This window comes from Tinamus guttatus, unplaced genomic scaffold, assembly GCF_059628265.1.
Source record: "Tinamus guttatus ecotype Peru unplaced genomic scaffold, ASM5962826v1 Tinamus_guttatus_pri_ptg000115l, whole genome shotgun sequence".
NCBI classification, from domain to species: Eukaryota; Metazoa; Chordata; class Aves; order Tinamiformes; family Tinamidae; genus Tinamus; species Tinamus guttatus.
In genome coordinates this window covers 438,004-464,404 of record NW_028288649.1, presented here as the reverse complement: position 1 = coordinate 464,404, position 26,401 = coordinate 438,004, and the positions used below count along the sequence as shown (strand labels likewise).

The window sequence follows — 26,401 nt, the reverse complement described above, 5'->3', positions numbered from 1 at the left end:
TGTTAAAAAGAGTTTAAAAATTCTTAAAGTGAAATAAAAATACTGCATAACAATCCTGTATAATGGCATACGCTCACCCAAGTTTAAAGCATTTTAAATAACCCAGACTGGTTTCCACACATATTCTTTGCATATTCTTTTTGTGCAGTTCCTGGGATTTTTCAGGTATTTTCTCAATATTTCCCTTACATTGTTTAAAGCTTTCCAATAGGTTTGTAGCAGGCATCGGGCTGCCACATGCGAAGGTCGACAAGAACTTGGTTGAGCTTTTGCATCCAAAGGTTACGCTCTTCTTTAGTATCAGCGGACAGCCAGTTCCTAAAAAACAAAACAAAGGACCCCATGAACTTAACAGCTGCCTTTTTCCACCTCAGCTTAGTTATCCTGAAAATGGTCAAGTTGATTCCTGAGCAGAAGCCCAAGTCAGGGGTGCTGGTGGGAAACCAAAAAACAAATCTGCAAAAGATTACCAAGTTGCATGGTATTTTCACTTCTGAAAATGAAGCCAATTCCTTTGTTCTGAAGAGCCTGAAGGGGACTGGTAGGCAAAATAGAACCAAAAGTGAACAAACAGCTTAAGCATCATCCCAACAACTTAGAGTTTAGATGAGCTTTGGACTGGCACTGAATCATTAAGCTACAGTATTATAATTAAAGGCATCATACAAGGGTTAACTTCTTTTTGACCTTTAAAATATCAGCTGTAAACATAACATACACAAACATCATGATTTTTCACTTACTTTGTGACACAGAGCGTGTCTCTACATTGACTGACAAGAGTCTCTCTGTCATCTTCCTGCTGAGGTCGGACAGTTATCAACTCAAATGTGTTGGGACGGGCACAGAACTCCCTGTTCACTGGCTCAATCTGACGATTAGTGCAGTTAGCCAAGTTTATCCGGCCCAAAGGATGCTGAAAGTGACATTAACTTGGTCAATATTGCAATCAAGATTTTGCACAGTATATGCTTTCATATTTTTCAATATACTAAGGGAATAATAATTAAAAAACCATTCATTCAAAAACCATTCATTATACTTCCCACCTTTACAAGAACTATGTCTGCAGTATCCTGCTTCAGCCAATGGAATACATCCTGCTTTGCCACTCACAATATAGCTAACAAATCCATTCCTTACCAGAGAATTACACTTAGACCTGTATGTACATACTCCCCCCCTCCTTCTCTTTATTTTCAAGAAAAAAAAAGGGGGGGGGGTGGGAACTGTCTTTTAAACTCTTAAATCTGAGAGAATTCAACTGATAGAGCAAATCCTGTCAAAATCTACAGAAACCAAACCCTCCAGTGATGTTTGCTTCATTCTTGAATAAGTGTATAAGCAGAGATTCATCTTTGAGGATGCAGCTAAAGGCACCTAAGTTCAGAGTCCACCTGCTCTAGCTCCCTCTATAGTCAACAGCTCAACTCCTTCACAGAGCATTTCAAATCAAGGCAGTTTTCTCTTTCCACTATCTAGGGAGCCTCAGGTGTATGCCTGAAGTTAGTTACAGACCTTGGATCTGATTCATCACACCTACAGAATGGCTCGTCGGGGAAGCATCACTAGCAGCTCTTAGCTTGGAAAAAAGCTTGCTATTTACTGTGCCTGTGCTATTTCAGATAGATTTTTCTTTTTTCCTGCAGCCTTGGTTATATCAACTATCTGTGGAATAGATATAAAACTGCTTCAACAAACATTAGATTAATCAAGAAAATGGTTGCAAGTTGGCCTATTGGTGCAATCATGGGAAATAAACTGGGAAACAACCCAAAGCTTCTTTCCTATAGACAGAAACAGGATAGGAAACCCTCGTCCAACTCGATTTGCTTGCCTATCGTTTATTACAGAAGACAGAATTTTCCTCTCTCCTGGCAAGGAGAGAAAGTACAGCAATACATTTTGGCTAGTGTCAGCCTCCAGCATATGGTCTTCATCTGTTAGCAGGGAAGAAACTAGATTCAGGCATGAGGATAGGCATAGAAGACCCAAAAGGACCAGAGTTTGCCACAGAGTTTGGGAAAGAGTTCTGCCAATAAACAAGAAAGCCTTAAATGGTAAATTGCTTAAGCAGTCCTTAATAGGAGCTGAAAATATGTTGGTACATATTGCAGGAAGACACTTTGAAGACAAGAAGTTCACATGAGTGACAGATGAATCTTTCTGATTTGATTCATTAGCCACTCCAGTTTTAGCTATGCAGGGAAATGTAAGAAAACAGTGAATGCAAATATGATAGACTTTAAGCACAACCGTGCTTCTACAATATAGAAGGATTGCCCACTAATTCTTATTAGAAATGTTTAAATTTATTATTTTGTCTAAAACCTAAGGCAACTGTATGTAAGTCTGCTTATTACAAATGTTTGGATCTATTTAAGCTAAATAATCACTAAAGCAGTCATTTGACAAGTGTAATGGAAAGCCTTAATCCAAATGGAAAATTTCCAGTTTCACTCTTCCCCATCAGATCAAATAGTTGGTTTCTGAATTTGCCTTGATTTAGGTCCCCTTTATGACCGCAAGTCTCTCCTATCACCCAAATAATCTTTGCGAGGTTGAATCTCATGCTTTAAATACACTTCCCAGCTTTATTCCAAAGTGTTACTATCATGAAAAATGAATGGCTAGTTTCATGAAGTACTACAGAACTTCCCTCACCCTTCAAGTAGGAGCACACACAGATACCATCTCTTTCCCCCCATTTAGTCATGAGCCTTATAAACAGCACTACCTTCCGTTTTTCATCATCTGGGTACGTCCAGTAAGATATACAGTTTCCAGAGAGTGCACACCAGCGCCTATGCCATGCTCCAAATCCGCTCACATCTTCAAACATAGTCTGAAGAGAAACAATGGAATAACTTTACGCTTTGAGTTTGGTTCCTGCTGCCATTTTCCTATCAAGGTGGTTCAGCTGGTATAACCCTTAGTGGCAGTAAACTTGAAGAAAAAATACATACTGAGATAGAGTTCTGTTAATATAGCATATATATTTTCCAGATAGCTTAGAAAATGAGTTTACAGTCTCTACCTCAAGTTTATGGCCTTATGCTCAAAATGCACCTTTTCCTGACATTTTAAATGGAGATTTTAGTATTGACAATGATAGACCCTCCCAATTATTTTAGAATATGAGACGGGTTACTTTTATTAGATACTAACTAAATAAAGATAATAAAACATTTCTTCATATAAAAACCACAAGTCGTCATAATTGGATACTTTAGTCTCCTTTGTCTTGCAAATCAGGAATTCAAATGCAGTGTTTTGGGCTATTCTGTAAGCCACATTAAAAAAAACTTAAAGTAGCTGATTTGTAATATTTATATTGACAATTTATTTGATGCAAGACCAGGAGATTGCTAGGAACGTTTCCTTAATATTGGAATGAAAAGTTTACTATCTATACTACCCTGATCCCTCTTGACCTCGTACAGAGCATTTTCTACTTAGTCTTTCTGTACTGCAGTTTCCACTCTTTGCTGTTCAGATCACATTTTAAGAATGTAGAGCGTTTCCAATCCCTCACTCAGGAAAAGAAAACACACCTGCATGTGCGCCATTCTTCTGTTTTTACATACTGTACAACAGTGGCAAAATTAACTAGGGCACAAAATCATGAGTCAGTAAGCACAATTAGATGCAAACGTTTTATATGCGCTTATAGAAGTCAGTTCAATTTTGTTTAAATAAAAGGTAAGGAGGCAGAAAGAACTGCTTGAGGGGAAAAAAATTCTAAAAGAAATATCAATTCATGAATACACCAGACAAAACAGATGTTACTATTTTGTGTTTTCATGGCACATTTACTGCCATCTGCTGGATACAAACTCAAAAGCCAACTATTAAGCCCAAGTAGCAGCTGTAATTAAGGCCAGTTATAGACAGCATTATTTTAAAAATGATACAACTAACTGTAGGTCACAATAACAAATGAATAGTGTTTAAAAGAAGAATACAAGTGAATTCTAAAGTTTTACTAAAAGACAACAACAGCGAGGGAAGCTTTAAACTGATATACAAGATAAACAAGAAAAGTTTAAGTATTTGGTTTGGTGGGGGAACAGAAATCAAACCAGTTTTAAACTCATTTTTATTAAAAATCCATGAGTGAGGTTAAAAAAAGGTTATATTTAATAAGCCCACTTATTTCTAAGCTAAGACATTTAAGCCCATATCTTACCAAGAACCCTTTCTCCTCCACAGAAGAGTCCACTTGACATTTTAACTTCAGGTAGATATGGCCTTCCAAAGGAGACAGAAAGGGAACCTGCAAAAGGTAAGACAATAGCCATTTCACTTGGACACCTCTCCAATATCTACGCTACCCATTCAAGCAAGCCACCTGCACCAAAGCATTTGCAATGTTGTTCTTCGGACCTCCAGCCATAAAGAAGTGGTCAGGCTTGAGCAAGAAAGCTTTTTAAAAGCTTTTCAAGGGTTACTTACTTTCAAGGGTTAGTTGGCTCAGAACAGGGGCACAAACATGCTTTCAAAATAAGATTAGAAACACCACAAGGCAGCAGACCACATTCTTCCAGCTTCTGCCTCCATTTAATACTAGGCTGTTTTGGAAAACTAGAGAATTCTTACCTCAATGTCATAAGCATTTTGGGCACATATTGATGTAGCAGTGCCTACCTAGATAAATATTTCTGCAGAAGAAGACTGGAAAGGGAAGAGCAATGCAAGCAGTTCTCACCTACTAGCATATGAGGTGCTCAAGACCTGCACAAAATCACTTCTACCAAAAGAGATTCCAAGACCTTCTGCCACTGACAAAAAAGCAGCCTAACCACTGTTATCAGAGGTCAGTTAGTGTTGTTTCAGCATTCAATGGGTATGAGGAGGAACATGATACAAAAGGTGCTTGCACATTATACACTGTATATACAATACAGTGGCAATTACAGCCACAGAATCAAAATTCATCAAACAGAAGTAAGCTTTGCCAGTAGTTAAGAGCAACAAGAATAACCCTCAACAGTTAAAGATTTTATTCTTTTTGTAGGCCCCAGGATCCCTACAGAACACAAGTGGCTTCCAGTGTGATCACTGCTGAATTGCAGGCCGACTGCAGCTGCAGGCCAGACAACACACATCTGCCTGAGCAAACCATCATTTGCACATTTAGAACTACTCAACTGAGAGCATGAATGGCTGCTCATGTACCTGACACCAGCAATAAAATAGCAAAGGCTTAAGTTATGTGGAAAAAAACTCAAGATGACCCTCAAGAATTTGATAAGTGGTTTCCTAGAAAGGACAGGAAAATGTTTTTAATGTGTTGTTGGTTATTGGTAAATAGGAGATATAACGCATTAAGCTCATACCTGCTTAACTTGGATAAAAACATATTCTGGTTTGTTAAAAACTATTTTAAGGAATATCTAAGGAGAGTTAACTACTGAATAAATAAAACTTGACTAAATTTTCGGAGATTAAAGATGAATTATAGCTTGGTAGCATAACCATTTAAATATTCCTTAAAAAGGGCAAAACTAAACAAAATTTTACATTTGTGCGTAAGAGCCTCAAATTTAGGACTTTGAAAATTTTAGTTTTCTGTGACTTTTTTTCGTTAACAATGTTCAAACAAGATCTTGTCAGAATAAGAAACAAAAGATTTCGTTTTAGTGTCTTGCATTCATGGCAAATTAAATTCATCCAATATTTTGCATGCTAGTGTTTTTCCTCCAGTCCTCTATTACCCAAGAAGCTGATGTTATCTACTTGCCCAGAAGTTGGCCTAAATTTAATGACTAGCAATCTTTAGAAGAAATATCAGTTTGTTTCAAAAAACAAAAAATCTTCCAGTGATCTAGAAAGACCACAGATACATGCTAGCTAAGGAAGAATCCTATGCGTCTTAAATAATTGATTTGTAGCAGCATGCTTGGCATTGCACAAGACCAGAAAAAGAACTCTACAAGTCTTAAAGGCTTGTAACATCTTGTTATATTTAGTTAGTAGGTCTTTGCATAGCTTAGCTTTTTCTAAGAATAAAAAAATAACAAGCAAACAGACATAAGTAACATGCATTAGGAAGCCATTTCCAATTTTCTGCTATAAAACAAATCACCATAGCAATCTTGTCTTGGAACATATAGCCCAATAGTTCTCTTTCCTCCCCTTCATAATTCATCTGAGGGAAAAAAGAAACATGCTCAATGTGATCAGTGCAAAGTTAAGTTAAACTGGACACAAGACACACATGAGTACACTTCAGTGCTTAATTTCAACACTGTTTAAGAGGAATGCAACTCATGCAAAACCACTGTGGTGGCAGTTTAATCCTGAAGAAGAAATACACAGAGCAAGTTAAAAAGGTGCTGTTTGGTGTTGCTAGGGGCCAATGCAAAATTAAAGCAATGCCAAGGTCACCACTCCTAAAGACACAAAAAAACCACCACCACTACAAAAACACCCCCACACATACACCCTGAACAAGAACACACACACAGAGAGCGAATTCCTATTGAAAAATGCTCAAGTTATGCATCTAAAAAGAAAGCAAACAAAAATCCCCAGACTTTTAACCACGCTAGGGTTTCCCTGAAACTCCATTTGAATATTGTGGTTGTGCTATAGCCTACCGCTATAGCTGTGCTTACTCCTTGAAATAGTCTAGATGGGGTAAGCTAAGGATTCAAACCTAAATTGGTGAATAAAGTATAACATCTTTCCGCATACCTCACAACAAAAGACTTCCAGTAAACAAGCTTATTTCCACATGCAAATAGATAAGCCTCCCACATGTGTTTCTGATTAAGAAGTTTTATGCTTTTCAATGCCAGCGCTCGTCAAGTTCATACAGTCAGTAAGAGCACTGCAATTCAGCTGTTAGTTTGGCAGAGTTTCTAGTAAAGGACTCTCCCTCTTATATGTAAAAAAAATCTAAAAAGCTAGTTGGAATTTAAGATAGTTTATAATTGTGTGCCAACATGACCATCTCATCTCCCATCAGAAGCTGTAGCTGTAATACTACACTTATTGAGATACAAGTTAATTAGTCAAGAAGAAAATTTATCAATTCACTGCTGTTTGAGCAGAGAAAACTGTAGTTCAGTAGTACTGTGATTTGCCATAACTTCTGAATTAGTTTAATTTAGCTTAAAATAGCTGCTGGCATAAATGCCTATTAAAATAGCTTTTATGTATAAGCTATGAGACTAGAGTTAACAATGAATACAAATCTGCAATTTTTATAACTTAATAGTAACAGGCAGTAAATGTACTTTATTTAGACAAGAAATTAGTGTTATACAACTTGATAACAGCTCTTTTTAAAAATTAAGGTAGTCACTTCCACAAATTTGAGATATGAAAGGAAATTTATAGTCCTAACTATATTCATGTGGTAAATAAGTCAGTTAAACACAGAACTTCAAATTATCTTTAAAACACACTTTAGGAAAACAGCAAATCAACAAGCAATATGAAGACCGTATACAGAGATGTTAACCACATGCAATGTTCTCTTAGCAAAAGCTTCCAATAACCAAATGCCTTAATATGTGCATAAATATACCTTACATTAAGCTAAGGAAAAGAACGCCTGGCCTAATAACTTGAGTCTTATCTTCTTTTGCATTTATATCTAATGAAATTAAGTTGGAGCAATAGAAACAGATACATGTACAAACTTATATGTACATCGTGGTTTCATTTAAGATAACTTTGGAAAAAATAAGCCCACATTCATTTTTGTAGCCTACACACCACTAAAATATTTTTTCTTTACCTTCTCCAACGCAAACTTGGAATTTCCTACTGAAGACAGCGACAACTTGTGGGATCCAACGAGGACAAAATTAGTAGTTCGCACAGCATTAGGGCCACCTGGACTGGCCGTGGCTATGGAGAAAGAAGTTAAAGACAGGTCGAGATAGACACCTTACACAATTACAGTGCTGTGAAATTTAGGTAGGCCAGGAGAAGCAACCTTTGCAGCACATCCTGGAAGCACAGACAGGATTTGGGTGTGGTGCTACTCAATATGGTCTCTCTTGGGAAGCTCTGAAATACACCCAAGAGCATGTGGGGGAAAGAGCACGTTTGGAGGTCTCACGGGGACTGACACCACAAAGCACACACGCCCTGCCATTAGATCTTGAGAAAAGGCAAGGTATTTAAAAGCTAAAGGCAAAACAGCCATAGTGTTATACGGAAGAGGCTCACTGCAATCTTGCAGGACTTGCCTGTTTATACTGCATGGGGCATTATATACATATCTATATATTAAAAAAAAAAAAAAAAAAAAAAAAAAAAAAAAAAAAACAACACACACACACACACACCACAAAGCACCTCCCCCCGCCCCCACATGGCCTCAGGTACAGGAGTCAGTTCTAGTAGCTTGGTGGTTAGCTCACAAGTTCCTTATTGCTACCAGCTTGTACTAAACTAGCTCAAGTACATCAAACTGCAGGCACACAAGAACACAGGCCATTTTTATTTTTACATAGCCAAAGGAACACTTGTTTGTAGATGCTGTTTCCTTTTTCCCCTCAAGGATCAGAAAAAGGAAGAATTTTGTTGAAAACACTATACAAAAGCAATATTTCAGAGTCTGATTATATTTTCAAGAATCTAAAGGTGGTTCTGATTACTGAGCCTATTGACATCGGACTATATCTTTAAATTCCTAAAGATTTCAAGTCAAAGGCAAGTGATATAAAATACAGAAATGTAATATTTTTAAAGGGAGCTTCCACTAAACATAATGGGTAAAATACTTAATGAAGGGTGAGTGTCAAAGCTGGAAAACTACCCAATTATCAGCTGTTAGAAGTATTATTTAAATAGATGCATTGTTTTTGACATCAAGTGCTAATTTTCACCTTGGTAGAAAATGCTTATTTTGGCTTACCTGGGGTAAGAAGGGTGCTTTTCTAGAAAGACAGAGAAACAGAAAATTAGTGGAAGACAAGTTTCTGGCAATTTCTACAGAAAACTAAAGTTAACTTAGAAAAAAAATAGATTTCAAGTATTTAAGAAAAAGACTTGGATATCTAAGTAAACATGCAGTAACTGCAAGTTTCCAGCATTAGATACTTAGAGCAATAACTTATTTCTTGAGCTCCTGCTGAACAGTCTAGCAGAAAGCTGGACAATTTAAATAGTTTCAAGTAAAGGATATAGAACCTATTGCAGGTGTGACCTTATTTCAAGTGAAAATGACTTTGGAAACAGTCATCTAAAATTTGTTAGTATTACATTCATACTTACAGAGGTAATAGATGTTAATAATCTCTTTGGAGTAATAACCTACAAAGAGAAAAATAAGTGTATTTCAATTTCATACTACAGAATTTGTCTAGTATATTAGCATGTAAATTAAACAGTGAAACCACTTAAGGCTTATCCAGATCAATTTTGAATAGCTACTCTTTCCTGTTATGAGTCAGATGAGTCAGTCCATTCAAGCTAATATATACTTAAACTTGGATTTTTTTTTTTAGTCTTCATCTTATCAATATTTAGCTTTTCTTCCTCTGATATTTGCTACATTCAGTAGAAGTTCAAAAAAAGACTATGTGTATCTGAAAAAGCTATCTCAGTGTATTTTTTCTTCCTTCATAAATACATTTGCTTATTAAGAGGACACAAATACAGACATTTTTAATATGGTAACGTTCTATATTATGCATCAGTATTTTCAAAGGAAAAATTTAATTGAGACTAGATTTGTTTCAGCTTCAAGAATACATAAAGTGGCTTGTCAAAGAAAAAATAAAGTAGTATAGTCTAGTTAAAATGGAGAATAGGACACACAACATTAAGGAAGGCAACCACACATTAAGAGTTTGTAAAGCATAGCATTTTATAGAACTAAGAGCATTTTCTAAGACTCCTCTCCTTCCTCTCCAATATATTTCAGACTTAAGTGCTGGAGGTCCAATCTACCTGAATAGAATAGCTAAAGGACTCCATAATCCATCTGTCCTTGCAGATGTTCCAAGAAAGAATAAGGAGAGTAAAAGCAATCAGACTAAGGCTCTTATTCAGTTCTCTCTGAACACTGCAGTCTTTCTAGCATATCTTCTGTTGAAATAAAACATTATGATTTTCATGTTCTATTTACCTTAGATTTAGTTGCCTTTTTCCTTTTATCAGTGCTTGGAACTTCTTTTCTTTGTACCTTTAAGGCAAGAGAATATTAAGAAAAATATAGCACTTCATACAGCTTTATAGATGCTTTTGACAGGCACTGATACATACCAAACTGTAAACTTCTATATTTATTTCAAAATCATTGGACACATCCTGCCTAAAGTGGAGAAAGCAAAGGGGAAAGAAAAAAAAAAAAAAGTTAAACATGGACTGAGGCAACAAGTACTTTCCCCCTCCCCCGCGTAAGTTGCTTGGCTCTTCTGCCCACCTTCTGCTTTCTAAAAATCAGGCAAGTTCCCAAGGCAGCAGTTAGGAGCATCTAGGTTCTACTCAGGAGATGGTCAACCCAGGTGCTAACAGCCCATCTCCTATTACTAAGGCATAGCTGTCCCGGCAGGTCAGTAGGCCTCAGATTCCTTTCCACAATCAGACTTTCCAGTGCAGACAATATAGCAATATATTAATACACTGTAATATCAAGATACTACACAGAACTCCAAAAAAAAAAAAAAAAAGTGAAACAGATCCTGCTCATCTACCATCCCTCAAAAAACACCTTTTTGTCTACTACTAGTACATACCTTTCTAGAAGCAGAGATGGGTTTTGAGTAACTAGCTTAAAGCCTAACTCTAGGAATTATCATTTAAAGAAGGCTTGCTTGTTAATTTTGGAAAGGTTTTACCCCCACTTTTTTTTTTTTTAAAGAACAAAAAGAAACAGCCATTTGAACTCAAGATTTCTTTAGCTAATGTTGAGAGCTACCAGCTGAGAGGTTTAGTTTTAACAGCGCTGTTTTTTCAGACACAGAATATAAATAGCTATGTAAAACATTAGTTGTGGCAAAACAGAAAAACACAATCTCAAGGATAGCATCTATCTGTCGTTGCCGGTGTTCCAGAAGAGAACAAAATGCGAAAAGCAAATGACAGATTAGCTGATGTATAGTGGAATCAGTTTAGGCAGCTGCATTTTTCTCAAAAGAACAATTTCTTCAAACAGGAAATACCTGTAACCACAAAAGCTCACAATATTTGTTCAGAAAATATGTATTCAGAGAATATATTGTACAAGAATTTAAACAATATTTTCATGTATATTTCACAAGAGTCAAAGATGGAACCGGTTCCAAAGCAGCTTCTTTATACTTACATAGTAAATGTTGTAGTGAAAGTAAGAGCATCTCCATTCAGGGAGCTTGTAGTGCTTGCTAAGGGAGTTGCAACCATGTTTTCTGCTCCAGATCTCAATATTATTACATAGTAGTAATTTGCTGCTTCTGTAAATACATTTGAGATAATTTTGTTTGGTGTCCAATATCTAAAGTCCTCGAGTATTGCATTTTCATTAAAAAGGTGTTTCAACCCAATGAAGAATTGATCATAAACTTATTTCAGAGTAAAATAACTATTTTTCTTACTTTGCCCACTAGGAAAACTGGCTTCACAGTGACTGCATTACTACCTAAGGCACCTCAGGACAGACGACCCAGCATATGAGAGTAAAGAGGAGAGCTTTCAGTCAGATTCAGTGGTCAACCATACTTCCCGAGGACTCTACTGTTTTTCTTCAGACCTGTCTGCTTTAGTAAGCATTAGTTTTCTCCAACGTCCAGTCTCATCCTTTTTTCAATTCCTATGAAGGGGCCAGTATCTAGGCAACTCATTTCCCTGACTTTTCACAAAAATGGAGGGGGGGGAGGGGGAAGTACACCACAAGAGCACATCTCAGCAGCCAGAATACAGTTTGGAGTTTCACTGTAGAAAGCTGCGAAATGGTAGAGCTAAGGGTAGTATACTATCGTATCACGTTAAAAACAAATAACCACACAAATGGTGACTAGTACATTACATTAGGATAGGTCAAAACTTTCAAAACTGTTGTAAGCTCCAGTAAAGATTTGTTTGTATCTTTCATTTTGATCTTCTCTTCACAAGAAATAAAGAGTATAATTCTGGCACGCAGAACATGCATAGCATGACAAATAGTTCATAGTTGGTTGTTTAGACAATTCAGCTCCAGAATATTGAGAGAAACTAAGCTTTTTTATAGCCATTAAAGGACTTTTACATAAAGCAGAGAGCTGTACAGCATGTCTCAAGATTTCAGGAGGTTAAACGCATCATGCTTTTTCACCCATATTCTCATCTGTGTTCTTATTTAAAGGCAAGAAGAGTCACTCCATGCTTCATACCACAGTTAAAGCTGGAAAAGTATGTGAATTCATTAGCAGAACTTTTGCAGTAACTTTGTAGAACTTTGCCCAATAACTTTTGTTCTGAATTTTTAGTGAAGCAGGAAGCAAGAAAAAGTGTTTGAAGTATCTGACCACAAACAAGCCCTGGGGCATTCTATTAAATAGCATTGGTTATAATGAACTACTAAATTGTAATCTTTAAACAATCACATGGCACAATAGTTTATTATGTTCCAGGACATGTCTCGGGACCTTCAGAAAGGCCTTGTCAGACATTTTTCTAGCAAGAATTAGATTTATCTAGCCCAGAACAAAAGAAATAAAATCTACATTTTAACACCTTAATGACTTATACATGACAAGAAATAGAAGGCAAGTATCTGGGCATGTTAAGAGACTGACTAAAGAGACTTAACACTCCTTTCACAAAATAGAGGTCAATTAACATATTGATAGAGTACTAAACCTAAGGCTTTCTCTTTTGCTTTCTCTTCTTCTTGATAGATGCAAGATAGGAAATTCTACTTCATGCCCAGGGAACCACTGAAAGATCTTAAGACCAGGCTAAGAAACTTGTGATAAGCTTCTTGGAGCTCAGAAGCCAGAAAAGGATACCACTAACAACACCAGAAGAAAATAGATAACTGAAAAGCAGATCTATTGAAGACAGCTCAGTGTTGTTACTAAACTTCCTTAACTGCTTTCACTTGTTAATTTTACCTGGTTTCTGAACTGTACCACATACGAAGTCTGCTTTTAGAGGCAGACGCATTTCTGAAATGGTAACAGATCCCCTGGATGGAGCAAATTCAGAAGATGTAGGTGCGGCTTTATTTCTTCTACCCTGAGGTCCCTCACTCTTCACTTTATTTAATTCTTCCAGCAAAGCAGCTCTCTTTTCAGCTGTACAGGGAACACAATTTTGAAGTATTACTGAACATAAGCTGTTTTACTGTTGCAACTTGTGAAGGAACGAGCTTCAGGATATTGAATCAAAGACCAAAGTCCCGAGTCACACACCAAAGTTCCAAATCAAACACAAAAGTCAAAGTCCCTTTATTAAACATAAGATGAAACAACTTATATACTGCACTGTTCCGGATGTAATACCTTATTTGTATAAAGGAAATACAAGCACCGTTCCCGAATAAACCAGTAATCTAAAGGCTTATATTAAAACTATCCAACCAGCTTCTTGGTCACATGGCAACCAGGCAGTTGCTTCTACTTCTTGTCTGCATGGAACACGTGCACTGCCATCCTTGAAGCTGGTTATCTACTAGCAAAACATGTCTCAAAACGGTCCTCCACATTTTACTATGTATTTACATATGCATATATAAATATACACATATATAAAATGAAGAGGTGTCCATCATCTTCCAGAACACTGGAAGAAACAAACAGACCAAATGATATCATTTGGTCTACTGGAGAAGTTGACACAGAATAGGTATTTTTCTGTTACTGTTTTTCAGGAGAAAAGCTATAAGCAGTCAGGTAAAAGTATCATAATAAATGAATTGTCTGAACTCAATTTTTCCCCATGTGTTCACAAGGTGCAGAGTTGGGCTTGAAACCTACTGGCAAGGAGAAGTAGCCTCTCTGCTTCTGCTTCCTCTTGAGACCCTTTTCCGTGTTCCTCATCAAAACAGCAGTTGAGTGCCTGGCTGGCTTGATGAATTACTGTCTGCTGCATGTTGATCTCATTGTTCAGTTCCTAGAGTAAGGCAGTAGTAAAAATAAGTAAAATTACACAAAACTTAAACGCAAAGAAAGGACTAGGAATGTCTCAAGATTAGCATCTCTGGCTATGCTTCAGCAAATCAGATTGTTTAAACATCTAGAAAACTAGAAAGTAGTGCAATTTACAGTTTTATTCCTAAACAAAACCAAAAACATACACACAAAAACAACCTGGAGCAGGGAACCAGTGAGGAAGCATTTACATGCTTCATAACCAGTCAGAGCACTAGCATCCCCTCAACCAGTATATATGGAAGAAGCTGTTAATCAGCAAAAATAAAAGTAATGTAGGTAAAGGACGCTCCAGAAGAATCAGAATATTGCTTACTAAAACGATGCAGTAGTGAAACCTGCATAATGCAGCGTCAGTAACAAAATACAGATTCGCTGTACCCTTTTCAAAGCGAGGCCTTGTCCTCCTAATAACGGATACATTAGCTACTTGAATTCTGCAGTTACGATCCAGTGCTCTTTATATCTTTATGATGCTACATAGCCTAATTTCACCACCCTAAGCATACACGAGTGCCCTGGGCAAGAAAATAATAAAACAAAAAAGGATTAAGAAACTATTAGATACCTGCATTTTCTTTTTAATATTGACTTGATCAGTTTGGCCATTCTTTCTCTTTTCTAGCCTAGAAGCAACATCATCTTTACGAACAATGACTTGCTTTATTGAAGGACGATCTGTTTCTTTAACCCTCTGAGACCTATATGCATCAACACTTTAAAAAACAGGAAAAATAAATACATTTCACAGGTACCAGTCATGTGTATAATTTAACATCTATATGTGAATATTATAAAATGAAATTTAACTAGTAAATTAGAGTTTAAGTTTACATATGTGTATATATAAAATGGTGAGGTACTGAATTTTCCAACTAGCCCAAAGGGCTTTTCAAAGAAAGTACTCTGTCAACTCATTTTAAGTGGAAGTAACAAAGACTAGGCAGAGAGGCAGCCTTTGACAGAGAATGAGAACTTGAAGAAAGCTTCTTTTGTAATTTAAGCAGTATAAAGATTCTTTCACCAAGGTATACTTGTATAACATGTTGTCTTCATCCTACCAGCTCAAGTTTTTTCTCTTTTAAGGCAATTAAAAAAAAACACACACACACACCACACAACCAAACACACCCACCCACGCACACCACACCCCCCATAGCATTTTCATGACATATACCATCAGATAACTTAAGAGTTAATTACCTATACAGAAGGTTGCGATCTTCTGACCCAGAGCCAATACTATCGCCTGACTCTGCCCTGGGGACTTTAGTCCTTTGGAACTTCTCAGACTTCAGACTTGCTTCACTCACACTGCTGCCCTCACCAACTGACTGTGAAGGGGAAATAAACACCTAAGGAGAAAAAAGTTTTTACAAAAAAAATCTTTCCAAACTGATAATGACATGTTTCCTCTCATCTTTATGCTGTGATTACACATGAATATTAAATTCAGAGGCTGCCTAACAGTATTGAAGGGCTAGTTTAAAAACATTAAGGACATAGAGCAACTTAGTTTATCATTTTTGCTTATTGTGTTGAAGAGCATTTTGCATTGTTGCTGGGGAGGGGACACCGAAGGAGGTGATCTCATTTTTTTTTTTTTTCTTTGTTTAAGGGACACCAACAGAAGCAGAAGATAAGTTTTCACCCTTAAGTTTCTAAATTGGTACTGTTTTGCAGTTATTTCTTTTAAAAGACTAGCAACAATTTCATTGAATGCACACATGCACCTATAACTTGGGCTGGACTTTATTTGTAAGCGCTCAAATGTGACTTAGCAAAACTTTAGCCACACTTCAGAAACTTTGCATCACTATGTAAGGTCTCATTAATAAAATATAATTTGTAAATTACATACTTGCTCAGGTATCACCATAGACTTAATGTATCACTGCTCTTAAGCAAACTGGCTCATCAAAATGAAAAACAAGCACTTGCCCACCTCCAAAGAACACTCACCTCTGGACCAACAGATTCCACTAAAGGAGTTAAGAGAGACATTGATGAAATGTTTAGCGACTCCTCCTGCTCATCCTCATCACTTTCACCTTCCAAGCTCATGCTCATTTCCTTCTTTAGTTTTTCTATGTCTGGACCTTCCTCTTCAAGAACTTCAAAAATTTCATTTATCACTCTTGAGCTATTCAGCTCATCATCCACACTCATCTCAATTTCACATACTTCATCTGAAGAGTAACAGTTAAAAAAATTAGTAGCACCAAGACTAAACTCCTCAGTCTCAATAAACAGAGAGACAGTAATAGATAAGCTATTTTCCTCAAGTTGATTAAAAAATGTTATAGTGAAGCATAAACAACACTAAAGCAATGCTATATTAAAATAAAGCTGTTCGTGTCTCTACATCAGTTATGCACTATAGATGATACACTAAGAGATGTACTTGCCCAGCATTTCAATTCTGAAACTTAAATGCAAGTTCAAATCCCTTCCCAATGAGTGTTTTAATATGCTCTAAGACTTCAATGCCAAGATAGAAGTTTAGGATAAAGTTCCCTGACTTCTCATATATAAGTCTGATTACAAAAAAACATATGTAGAATATTAACAGGTATATGGTGAAATCATCATTTCAACTTGAAGGGTATTAACATCCTGCTAGACAAGGGAGGACAGCAAGCTAAGCACATTTTAATACATCTAATCAATACAAACCATTCTGTTTCACATCAAGTTGCTCAGGTTCGGATACAGACATCGCTTTTTTAGGGCTTTTGGTCAGTACAGTCTTCAAAGGACTGGGTTTATCAGTCTCTTCGCGTTTAGGAGTGTCTAGGAAGTTCATGAAAAAAGTCACTGAACAGAGTCTAGCCTTTGCTCTTTTCTTCCCCCCAAATTAAACATTTTTAGAAGTTTATTAATGTAGCTGACTACTTACAAGAAAAACATTGCTAAACTGAGTATTGGAGTTTGAAATTAAAATACATTTTTATTGTATTGATTGGCAACTTGTGCAGCTAAATTTATTCTGTCTTCTAATCAGAAAACAAATAGCAAAACAAGCAATGCTGAAGCAATAGCACAGTGCATGCCATTCAAGAGCAAAAGGGTAGAACAAAAATATCCCTCACTCACACCCACTCCCCAAAAAAAAACAAGAGCAGCATCTCATCCTGCTGTTCTAGAGAACCATTAGGAGCAGACAAATGTACATGGGAAGCATCAAACAGTCATTCCTCTTTCACAGAGGATAGGAGGCTCTGCCATTTACTGAACACCAGATGTGATGTCAAACATCACAGGATTCCTCACCCCTGCCCCCATGGGAAATAATGCTATTATAAGGAAAAACCTTAAACTAGTGTGGAAAATCGGATACAAAGACATTTGTATTACAATATCCTCAATCACTGCCTCTGCACTTTATAGGAAGATATGAGATATTGGTAGATCCTAACAAAAAAAACAAAAAAAACCACAACAACAACAACAACAAAAAAAAAAAAACACACACACACACACCCCAAACACACAGGCCATCTGCCTTGCCACTCTTTCAAGTGGTGCAGAAGTTCAGAATTGTTATCACATGGAAGACTTAAAGCCTGACAGTCAAATAAGGAACAGAGATCCACTTGTGAACACCAGTGCTACTAGTCTAACTGCTTTTTAATAGAGGACAGTGCTTCAATACAGTATTTGCCACATGTTAACAGTGGCAGTTCTCACCTGAAGATTCCACACTGGGAGACTTTACTGGTTTATCCTCTGCCGGTGCATCGTCCACCAATCCAGAAGCAGTGGCTTCTGAACTAGGAGGGTGGTTTAGACTAGCCCGAGACTGACTTTCCTATCAGAGATAAAAGAAACCTTTTTACTTTCATGAGATTAAGTTCAAACTAAGAAAACTGTGCGAAACAAACAAACATTTTAGAATGTGTTAAGAAAAGATCCAATGTCAAGCAAGATCGTGTTCAAGAAAATTAACTGAAGTACTGGATACTAAGTAGATTTAGCATGAAGGACCTTTTTGTTTTTGAAGTTTTTTAGAGTATAAAAAACACACCTAAAGCATCATCAAAAATAAGTCAATTCATAACAATATTGTTTGTTTTCTTCTGAAGCCTTTAATTAAGGAGACAACAGTCACACACATACAATACTTCAGTAATAATTATACAAACCACTTGGCAACAGTCTTGAAATTCTGGGCTCTTTGCACACCCAGACTGTACATCTTTGCCCATCTACCCCTGTACCCAGAACACATTAAAACAATTCACACATGATCAACTTCTGATTCTTTACCATTCTAGTTTCTGGAAGTTTTCTCTTCGAGCTTTCGTTTCTCTCTGCACTCCACAGATTCCTCTTATCAAACCGGCCACGAATACATGCAAGTTCTCTTTCACGTTCCTAAGCAAGCAATGAGCAAGGGGAAAAGTGACAGTTTTAAGATGTCAAGATATTTAGATTTCTTCAGGGAAGTACAGAGCAGTAGGAATCTTTCCCAGGTTTATAAATAAGCTTGGGAGAATTCCAACTCATACCTGCTTAAGCTGCAGCGCTAAACTGGCAGTAGAGGAATTCTCATTTTGTTTGAGAAGTCTTTCCTGGATTGTCCTTGTATTTGGGGTAACAATGGGTGTTCTGTACCCTGCTGTATTCGTAGCAGGACTCTGTGCACTATGTTCTTGACAACGCTCTCCAAAACGTTCCAAGAAGGGCTTAATTCCCGATCCTCCTACAAGAATTGTTTTTCTTAAAAGAAATCCTCAAAAACATAGAAGTTACACTGCAACTTTACAGCCCACTGAATGTTCTCAAGAAAGTAACCAAGATATCCCCTCTACAGCTCTTATCCTGCTGTACTTTACAGAAACTAAACCTGAAGTGCAAGCATAGATACACTGCATCCACCTCACTCAAGCTTATCTTCTACTGTCAGCACGTCCAGACACAGTTGCTGTAGCCTGCTTGAAATCTTTGAAATGAATAAGTTTCTGACAAAGTAGTTTATTTAAAATTGGGAAAGAACATTTGTGACACTTGTGTTATCACTGAAAGGACACTATGCAAGCTTAGGGATCTACTTGCCATTCTAAATTGAAAGCTTTGCTGTCTACTAAAAAATTATGGAGACTCTTCTTTTCCTGGTATATTTTGGATGTATATTGTATCTAACAATTTTAAAGAAGCTTTGAATTGTTTAGGTTGACAGATGTTAGGACAGGTTTTTACATAAGAAAAAAGTTAGATCAATTTTATTCTTGGTAGTTTTTACATTACATGTCCCAAAACTTGCAAAATATGAAAACCCTACTAATCTATATCGTCATTATAATAGATCTCTTCAGTACTTTAGTTATAGTGGGAAATACAGGCCACCTGGTACATTACTCACCATATATTGTTAATGAATATGTACTTTTCAACACAGCATTAAGGAGGATTTGCATAAATATTTATTGAAGATGATGAACAATATTTACCTGGTGTTGTGGGTTTATCCTGAGGTTCAAGTTGCACATGTGTTCCTTTGGCTAGTCCTTTTTTGGACTGAACGGGTTGCGACAGAGTTGATTTTACTGTTTGTTTAATTTCTTCAGTTTTCTGTGGACTGCAGGGATTCTCTGCTGGTGACAAGGATATTTCAGATTCCTTAGACCTGGAAACAGTGTCTCTTGAGGGTTTTGTATTTGGATCCTTAACAAGAAGAAATATTGAAATGAAACTTTAGATTCTTACACATTCTTCCAAGAGAAAAAGATGCATTCTGCACAGCACACTACAGAACTACACTACATAATACACTAACATTATACACTAGCATTATACAATGAAAAGAGCAGAAAACCAAAGTTATAGGCTTTTTGTAGCATTTTGATCCATTATTTCATATTATTTCACTATTTGATTCAAGAGATTTGCCAGCTTCTTCATATACTTTCCCATGACTCCCCAAACAAAATCATTTGTACATATTGCCATTTTGTAACTGGAACAACAGCTATCAGGTACTAGTTTCAGCATTCTGGTGATTTCCCATAGCATTAATAGTTACAAATTTAATTCAGTCAGCTTATCAACTATACACATACACACATTCAGTTTTAAATCTCAACAGAGAAATTCTAAACTGTTTCAGGTTTATTTTAAAAAGGTAATAGGGCATTTCATTAAGGCAAAAGTTAGAAATCGAGATAGCTCCCTTAAAGGTTTGTTGTCAGCAATCTGCACCCAAATTAAACAGGTATGCATTAAGATTCCTCCCCCCACAAATATCCCAATAGATTCTTAATCGGCAGCTAATCAGACACTCACCGCTATCTTTGAGGTTGCTGGTTTATTAATAGAAGCCTCAACGATCCTTTGAGAACAGGATGCAGCTTCCTGCTTTACACTGCTGCTATTGATTCTAGCAGATGCTCCACTTGTAGTGGACAATTTGGATAAACAAGTAGTACCAGGCTGTTGTTGTGCATTGTTTTGCTTTGCAGATGGATGACTTAGGTCATCTTCCCAGGAACCAATTGTAGCAGCAAGGTTAGCTAAACGGCCCCTTCTCCCAATCGGGGTGTCACTTGCCAGGGCAAGACAGGGCTGCTTAGGTGGAGAAACAGACACGTCCTTTGACTGGAGGGGAGACAGATGAGCACATTCAGAAGGATCTGGGAAAAAAAAAACACACATTTATTTTGCTAACAAATATATATATATTTGCATTTTAATATGTTAAGTTCATCTGCTATTAGACATTATTCCTATATCAAAGGAATCAGAATATTAGCTTTGAAGGTACTGGGACTATTCAGATTGAAATAAAGGTCATGGCAAAGCCAACACATTTTTTAATCGAGCAGTTTACTAGTTTTATATAATTTATAAGGAGCAAGAAGCAAGTAGTTGGAAAAAAGGTATACAAAACTAAGCTATAGTCAATAGTTTGATTATTTCAGGCACCCATTTCTCCTTCCCTAGTACTGGCTATAAGAATTGTTTACGAAGGCATATTAAGCATTCATACACATAAAGCTGTCCTCTGCTAGCACACTTCATCAACACTAACAATGAAAAAATTAATGCTGATTAGCAAGCAAGACATACCCTCGTTATCCCAACAACGTCGCTGTTCTGCCAATTTCTGCATACGTGTTTTGACCGAAAGGGCTGCAGGAGTTTCTGTCTTGGCATTCGTTTTACCTTTCTCAGAGGACTGAACTGATGGAGCCCTGCTGGAAGCAGCTACATGCAACTCTGAAGTCATCTCAGGAGAATGGCTGTTTGCGGAACTTGAAGAAACTGGCTGCCTATTCTCTAAACTGGAAACTTGAGCCTCCATACTGTCAGAGCACAGCCTCTTTGATGGTGATGGCTTTGTACTAGATTTCACTGTATAAGTTAAAGTATTTAAAAAGTTAGTATCATCTAAAAAAATCTTCATAGAAACAGTACAAGAGTGCAACATAGATGAAGTTACAATGTAAGTATACCTTGATAAGTCTTTCAAAAATTACCCTATCCAAATTTTACCAAACATGAGACATACTGGCATCATATCATTACTTTTAAATAGCTTACTAATTATTTGGAGCAACTGCTGTCAGATTAAGCTAAATACTATTCATATTCAGACCCAGTGGGTAGGTGACTTCATCCATCATTGTTTAGTTTAGGATGAACACTACAAGTTATCCCACTACCCCCCACTCCCACATAAAAAAAAAAAAAAAAAGAGATGGAGCTGAAAGCAAAAGATAATTATTGACTGTTCATATATTGATAATGATACTTGTTGTAAGATACCTTCTTCACCAGGCAGAGGTGTCTGGTTACTAGTTTCTACCAGAGGCTCCCTGACCCTCTTAGCCTGCATTGTGGATCTTGCTCCTGCCGTAGGTCGCTCGGCCATTTTCTTCTGCAGATTCTCTCGCCTGGCACGAGTACGTTCAAGTAGTTTCTACACAGTTAATAAATCACATTTAATAAATGTTACTATATACTGCAGTATGCTTGGTAGCCAATACAGTTCAAGCTAGAAGTTTTTTACTGCGATAAGCGTATAATAAGGAATATTATACCAGAAATACATTAAGACTACTTTCCAAAATAAATACGCCTACCAGATGTTGCTAGCTGATCTACTGTAGTGCATGCTATACTACAGAAATATTCAAAGTTTGTTTTTCTGACTGCTTATGTCCTCCTCCAGCTGAAAGCAGAAGAAACAAAACATGTTTCTACATATGCATATATCTTACTTCATTTTTCTCACTGCAGTAACTCCTGACCCCTATGATGCTTCCACTTCACTACTTCAATCTGTCCTGCTTGCCTCATTTTTCAGAAGTACTACTGACCTAAAAGGCAGTTTACATTAGGCAAGACAGGTATCCTCCTGCTCTCTGGACAGTAAGGACTGCAGGGCACCTGAAGTTTTTTTGCCCTGCTGAACAGACTATGGGCTGTAACATTTCATTCTCAGAGGTATTCATTTGGGTCTTCTCTCATATAGCCACAAAGATGCTCAAAGACTGCAGAAACACAGTTAGATGTAAGAGACCTACTCCTTTGTTAAATACAGATGAAGCTGTCTAGCAGGTTCCAAAGCTCCAGTCATTAAATCAACTAGTGTCTCCAACTGGCTTGGCTTTCAAAATAAATCAGACTAGAGAGAAACAACTAATGGCAAAAGGAAAAAATAGATGTTTCTATAGAGTCTGAAACAACCAGAAATATTTATCAAAGTAATGAGAAATTCCTACTGAATCACCACATGACAGTCGTAAAGAACTGTCAAGTCTGGCTAGTAGGCCTTTTTTGGCATCTTGCTGACACATGCTCAGGTCATCTGATGTAACACTAACCTTTTAGCAAAAGAAATAATGTTAAAGTGGTTCCCAGTCATAAAAGGACTCTCCCCGCCCCCCTCCCAAAAGAAAGCAAAAGTAGAATATGGCTATTAAAATAAAAGAATTTTGGAACTTTAACATAAGGAGTAAAGTATGAAGTCATAACTATTCATAGTTATATATAGGCTATTTATAATATCTCTATATATTTCTCTATATACAGATTTATATTTGTTCAGCTATCTTAAAAACATATTCTTTCTTGCCCTAGCCATTAGAAATCTGAATAACATGATCCTATTCCATAGGAACTAGCTGCTTAATGAGTATTCTACACTAGTAACAAGTAATTCCTTATAGCACTCAAGTATGAAATAAATTGTTTTTAAAACAGCATTCGTAAAGCAATATCACTCAATTTGATCATATCTAAAAATGCTAAATTACACCTTTGTTCTAGGTTGTAAGGCAATTTGAGAACAGAAATTGTGATTGAACTAACAGACTTTAAAGGGAAGCACATAAACTGCACTCATTTGGTGGCACATAAATTAGCAAGAAAACTGTGCCAGCCATTATCTGTCCTGCTGCATAGCAATTAAATACACATTTCACATTTTTAACTGTCTGAGGCTGAAGTCTTAAACAATCTTTCATTGTATGTCAACACAGAACAAATGGAAAGTCAAACTCGGTTTTCTGTGAAAGAAAAACGCCACTTTTCTAATTTCTACAGCAAAATGGGGCAGGGAAAACATATGAAATACTAAGAGTGCCTTCACTTGGAGTTGCACAACAGTTTTATTCCTAAGTGTTTTGTTGATGTCACCCACTCAAAACAGATGTGCAGGTACAATACACACAAATAAGACAAAGGTTATATAAAAGTTGAGTGTATTCTCCAAAACACTATTCTTATAGATCTATTCAAACACATAGGCACACACAGTAAAATCAAGTTTCAGTTGTAACACATAGGATGTCATTTCACAGGAATGCATGCCTCTGTTGTGGAAGCCGCAGCGCTATTGGCTTGTAGAATCTCAAATTTTCCATGCAACAGCCCGAATTCAAACTCTGCTATTGTACACGATGAGTAAGCCGCATGTCACCAGACTCAGGACATACTTTTCAAGATTATTAACAAGGTATTTACAAGCAGTATGTTGAGTGTTCTGATGACAGCTGAAGTTTCAAAGCAGAGCTTAAGCATTTCATTATATATAGGGATTTGAAATCTTATTCACACAGTTAGATGACCAAGCTTCGTGTGTCAAGAGCACTTTTTTAAATTACAGAAAGTCTTTCCACTTTTAACATAACAGAGAAGCTCACTTTTTGAAAGCCTGTGCTAAGTCACACACATAGACCCTATTTGGAAGTGTTAAAGAAGAAAAGGCAACTCTTAGATGAGCACATCAGGACACATGTTCAGTCATTGCAATTAAAGAAAAAGTATCCATTGCATGATCTCAGGGTGTTCTGTATTAATATTTTTGCTGACATTCAGCAGGTTATTAGTTTTTGCTTTTAAAGATTAATCAAAAGAAATATGATTTAAAAACTGAACAATCTAAAAAATTTCTAATGAGATATAGGGCAAAATTTATTTGAGCTTAAAGCAAGCTAGTCTGTCCTAGGATAAAATTTACTTTGTAACATCAGGAAACACTAAGCTAGCAGTATGCATTGTCAAACTAAGGCTTGAACTATGCTTCTTTATAAGATCATCAATTTTAACACTTCACCACTCCCCAACAAGTAATAGAGCTCACTCACTTGTGTGTGTGTGTGTATATATATATAATCTGAAAACAGTTAAGTTAGAAAAAGGTTATGCCAAAAAAAACCCCACACATTTTTATAGTAGATGATAGCAGAATTGCTTTTAGAAAAGTTTTTTGAGGAAAGTTACTAGATATAAATTCAAACATACTAACATGGTCAGATTTTTTTGCCCAAGAGTGAAATCAAGTCCTCCACATTCTTGACAAGACAACATTTTAGGCACCCTGCAGGCCTAGCAAACATTTGAGAAGTTTACTCAAGGAGCGCCCTCTGAGTTGGTCATAGTTTTTCAGAATCAGTTATCTGGAAGAAGGGCGTGTTCAGGCTGGAATACTTCCCAGCATGCAAAACAACTTCAAACTTGATTCAGAAGTGTGGATTTGAAGTTTACTTAAGACTAGCCTCATCATGGCACTTACTACCAAGTAAGGAAGGCAGTTTTAATTGTTTATACTTAGTAAGCTTTACATGGGGGTAATGGAAGCCTGTCTTGCTACAAAAAAATTAGTCCATACATTTGGGTCAATACTACATATAATCTTTTAAAATCAGATCTACACAAGCCTCTTTTACAGGCAATTAATTTAAGGAAAACAAATTATATCTCAAACAGACACACAAAGAAAGGAGAAGATGTGTTTCTTCAGTGTACTTGATTTGAAGATTTTTAGTTTAGCTCTTTGTTCAGACAGGCTGTGGACTTTAAATGTGGATTTTTTTTTATTTTATTTTACTAAAGTATTCTTAAAGCAGTCACATGACAACTCCATGGCTTTACACCTGTCACATCTTTAAGAAAGCTACAACCTTTATACAAATTCAGGGTGGCCAATTCCATTCACTTCATTCCAACTTGGTTTTGCAAACCTCAAGCAAACAAACACAAGTCTACTTTTAACAATTACCCTTTCTTGCTTTTTAAAAAGAGGAACTGAGCTCGCCAATGAAAGTGACTGCTCGCAGGAGGCCATCACATCAAATAAGATTCATTTTTTAAACAAAGTGCTCAGAGTCGCAGACAAACCTCAACCCAACCCTCAGATATGCCAGGTTCAGGGTGCACAACACCATCCCCCGTAGATTTAAATCCTCCAGCTGAAGCAGCAGCGGGAAAACTTTTATCTGTCAGGCACACATGAAAGGCAGACACTAAAGCCTAGCAAACCCCAGCTAGGCCTCACTGCCCTTTCAAAGGGGCCTCTCTGCCTTTCAAAGGGGCTTTCTCCTGAATAACCCCTCTGTTTGCTCATGGACAGAACCACAAGCCTAACAAACACCCACTCAGCTGCAACATAGGAGGAACGAGTAAATAAGAGCAAGACGAAGAGGCAGATAAGGGTGTGCGGGGAGGCCTGTCGGCTCCCCGGCAGACTCCGGCAGCCGTTGCTGCCCTCCTCCCTCCCGCCACCTCCAAGGCGGCAGCTCCCCCAGCCCCAGCGGCGCCCCCTGCGCAGCCCGCGGCTCCAGGGGCCGCGCGCACCTCAGTGAAGGGATCCATAGCCGCCGCTGCTGCCGCCGCCGCCGTTGCCGCCGCCGTTGCCGCCAGTCACGAAACGCGCCCCAACCGCTCCTCAGATTTGAATTTCACCGCCCGCCCAGCTGCGCGTGCGCGGGGCGGTGCCGCGGGGGTGGGCCGGAGCGCGGGGCGGTGACGGGCAGGCTCGTCCGCCAATCACACGGCGGCGCGCCCTTCCGCCCCGCCCCCTTCGGCGGAGCGGGCGGGGC

At 37.4% G+C, this 26,401-nt stretch overlaps 1 protein-coding gene across 1 annotated transcript; it reads right to left on the bottom strand.

The window, feature by feature from the left end:
• ANLN (anillin, actin binding protein) lies at positions 1-26,183 on the bottom strand. The gene is made up of 25 exons (XM_088521085.1): positions 26,157-26,183; positions 21,843-21,996; positions 21,144-21,428; positions 20,361-20,707; positions 19,529-19,742; positions 18,587-18,780; positions 18,345-18,452; positions 17,766-17,886; positions 16,752-16,868; positions 16,038-16,264; positions 15,279-15,430; positions 14,644-14,791; positions 13,902-14,037; positions 13,038-13,220; positions 11,273-11,399; positions 10,231-10,279; positions 10,094-10,150; positions 9,238-9,276; positions 8,879-8,900; positions 7,751-7,863; positions 6,089-6,151; positions 4,190-4,276; positions 2,738-2,845; positions 744-916; positions 1-318 (listed from the first exon to the last, which is right to left on the bottom strand). The coding sequence occupies exons 1-25, from the start codon at positions 26,172-26,174 to the stop codon at positions 195-197; spliced, it is 3,366 nt and encodes a 1,121-aa protein (XP_088377211.1). The 5' UTR covers positions 26,175-26,183; the 3' UTR covers positions 1-194.
• Between the last annotated feature and the right edge of the window lie 218 nt (positions 26,184-26,401).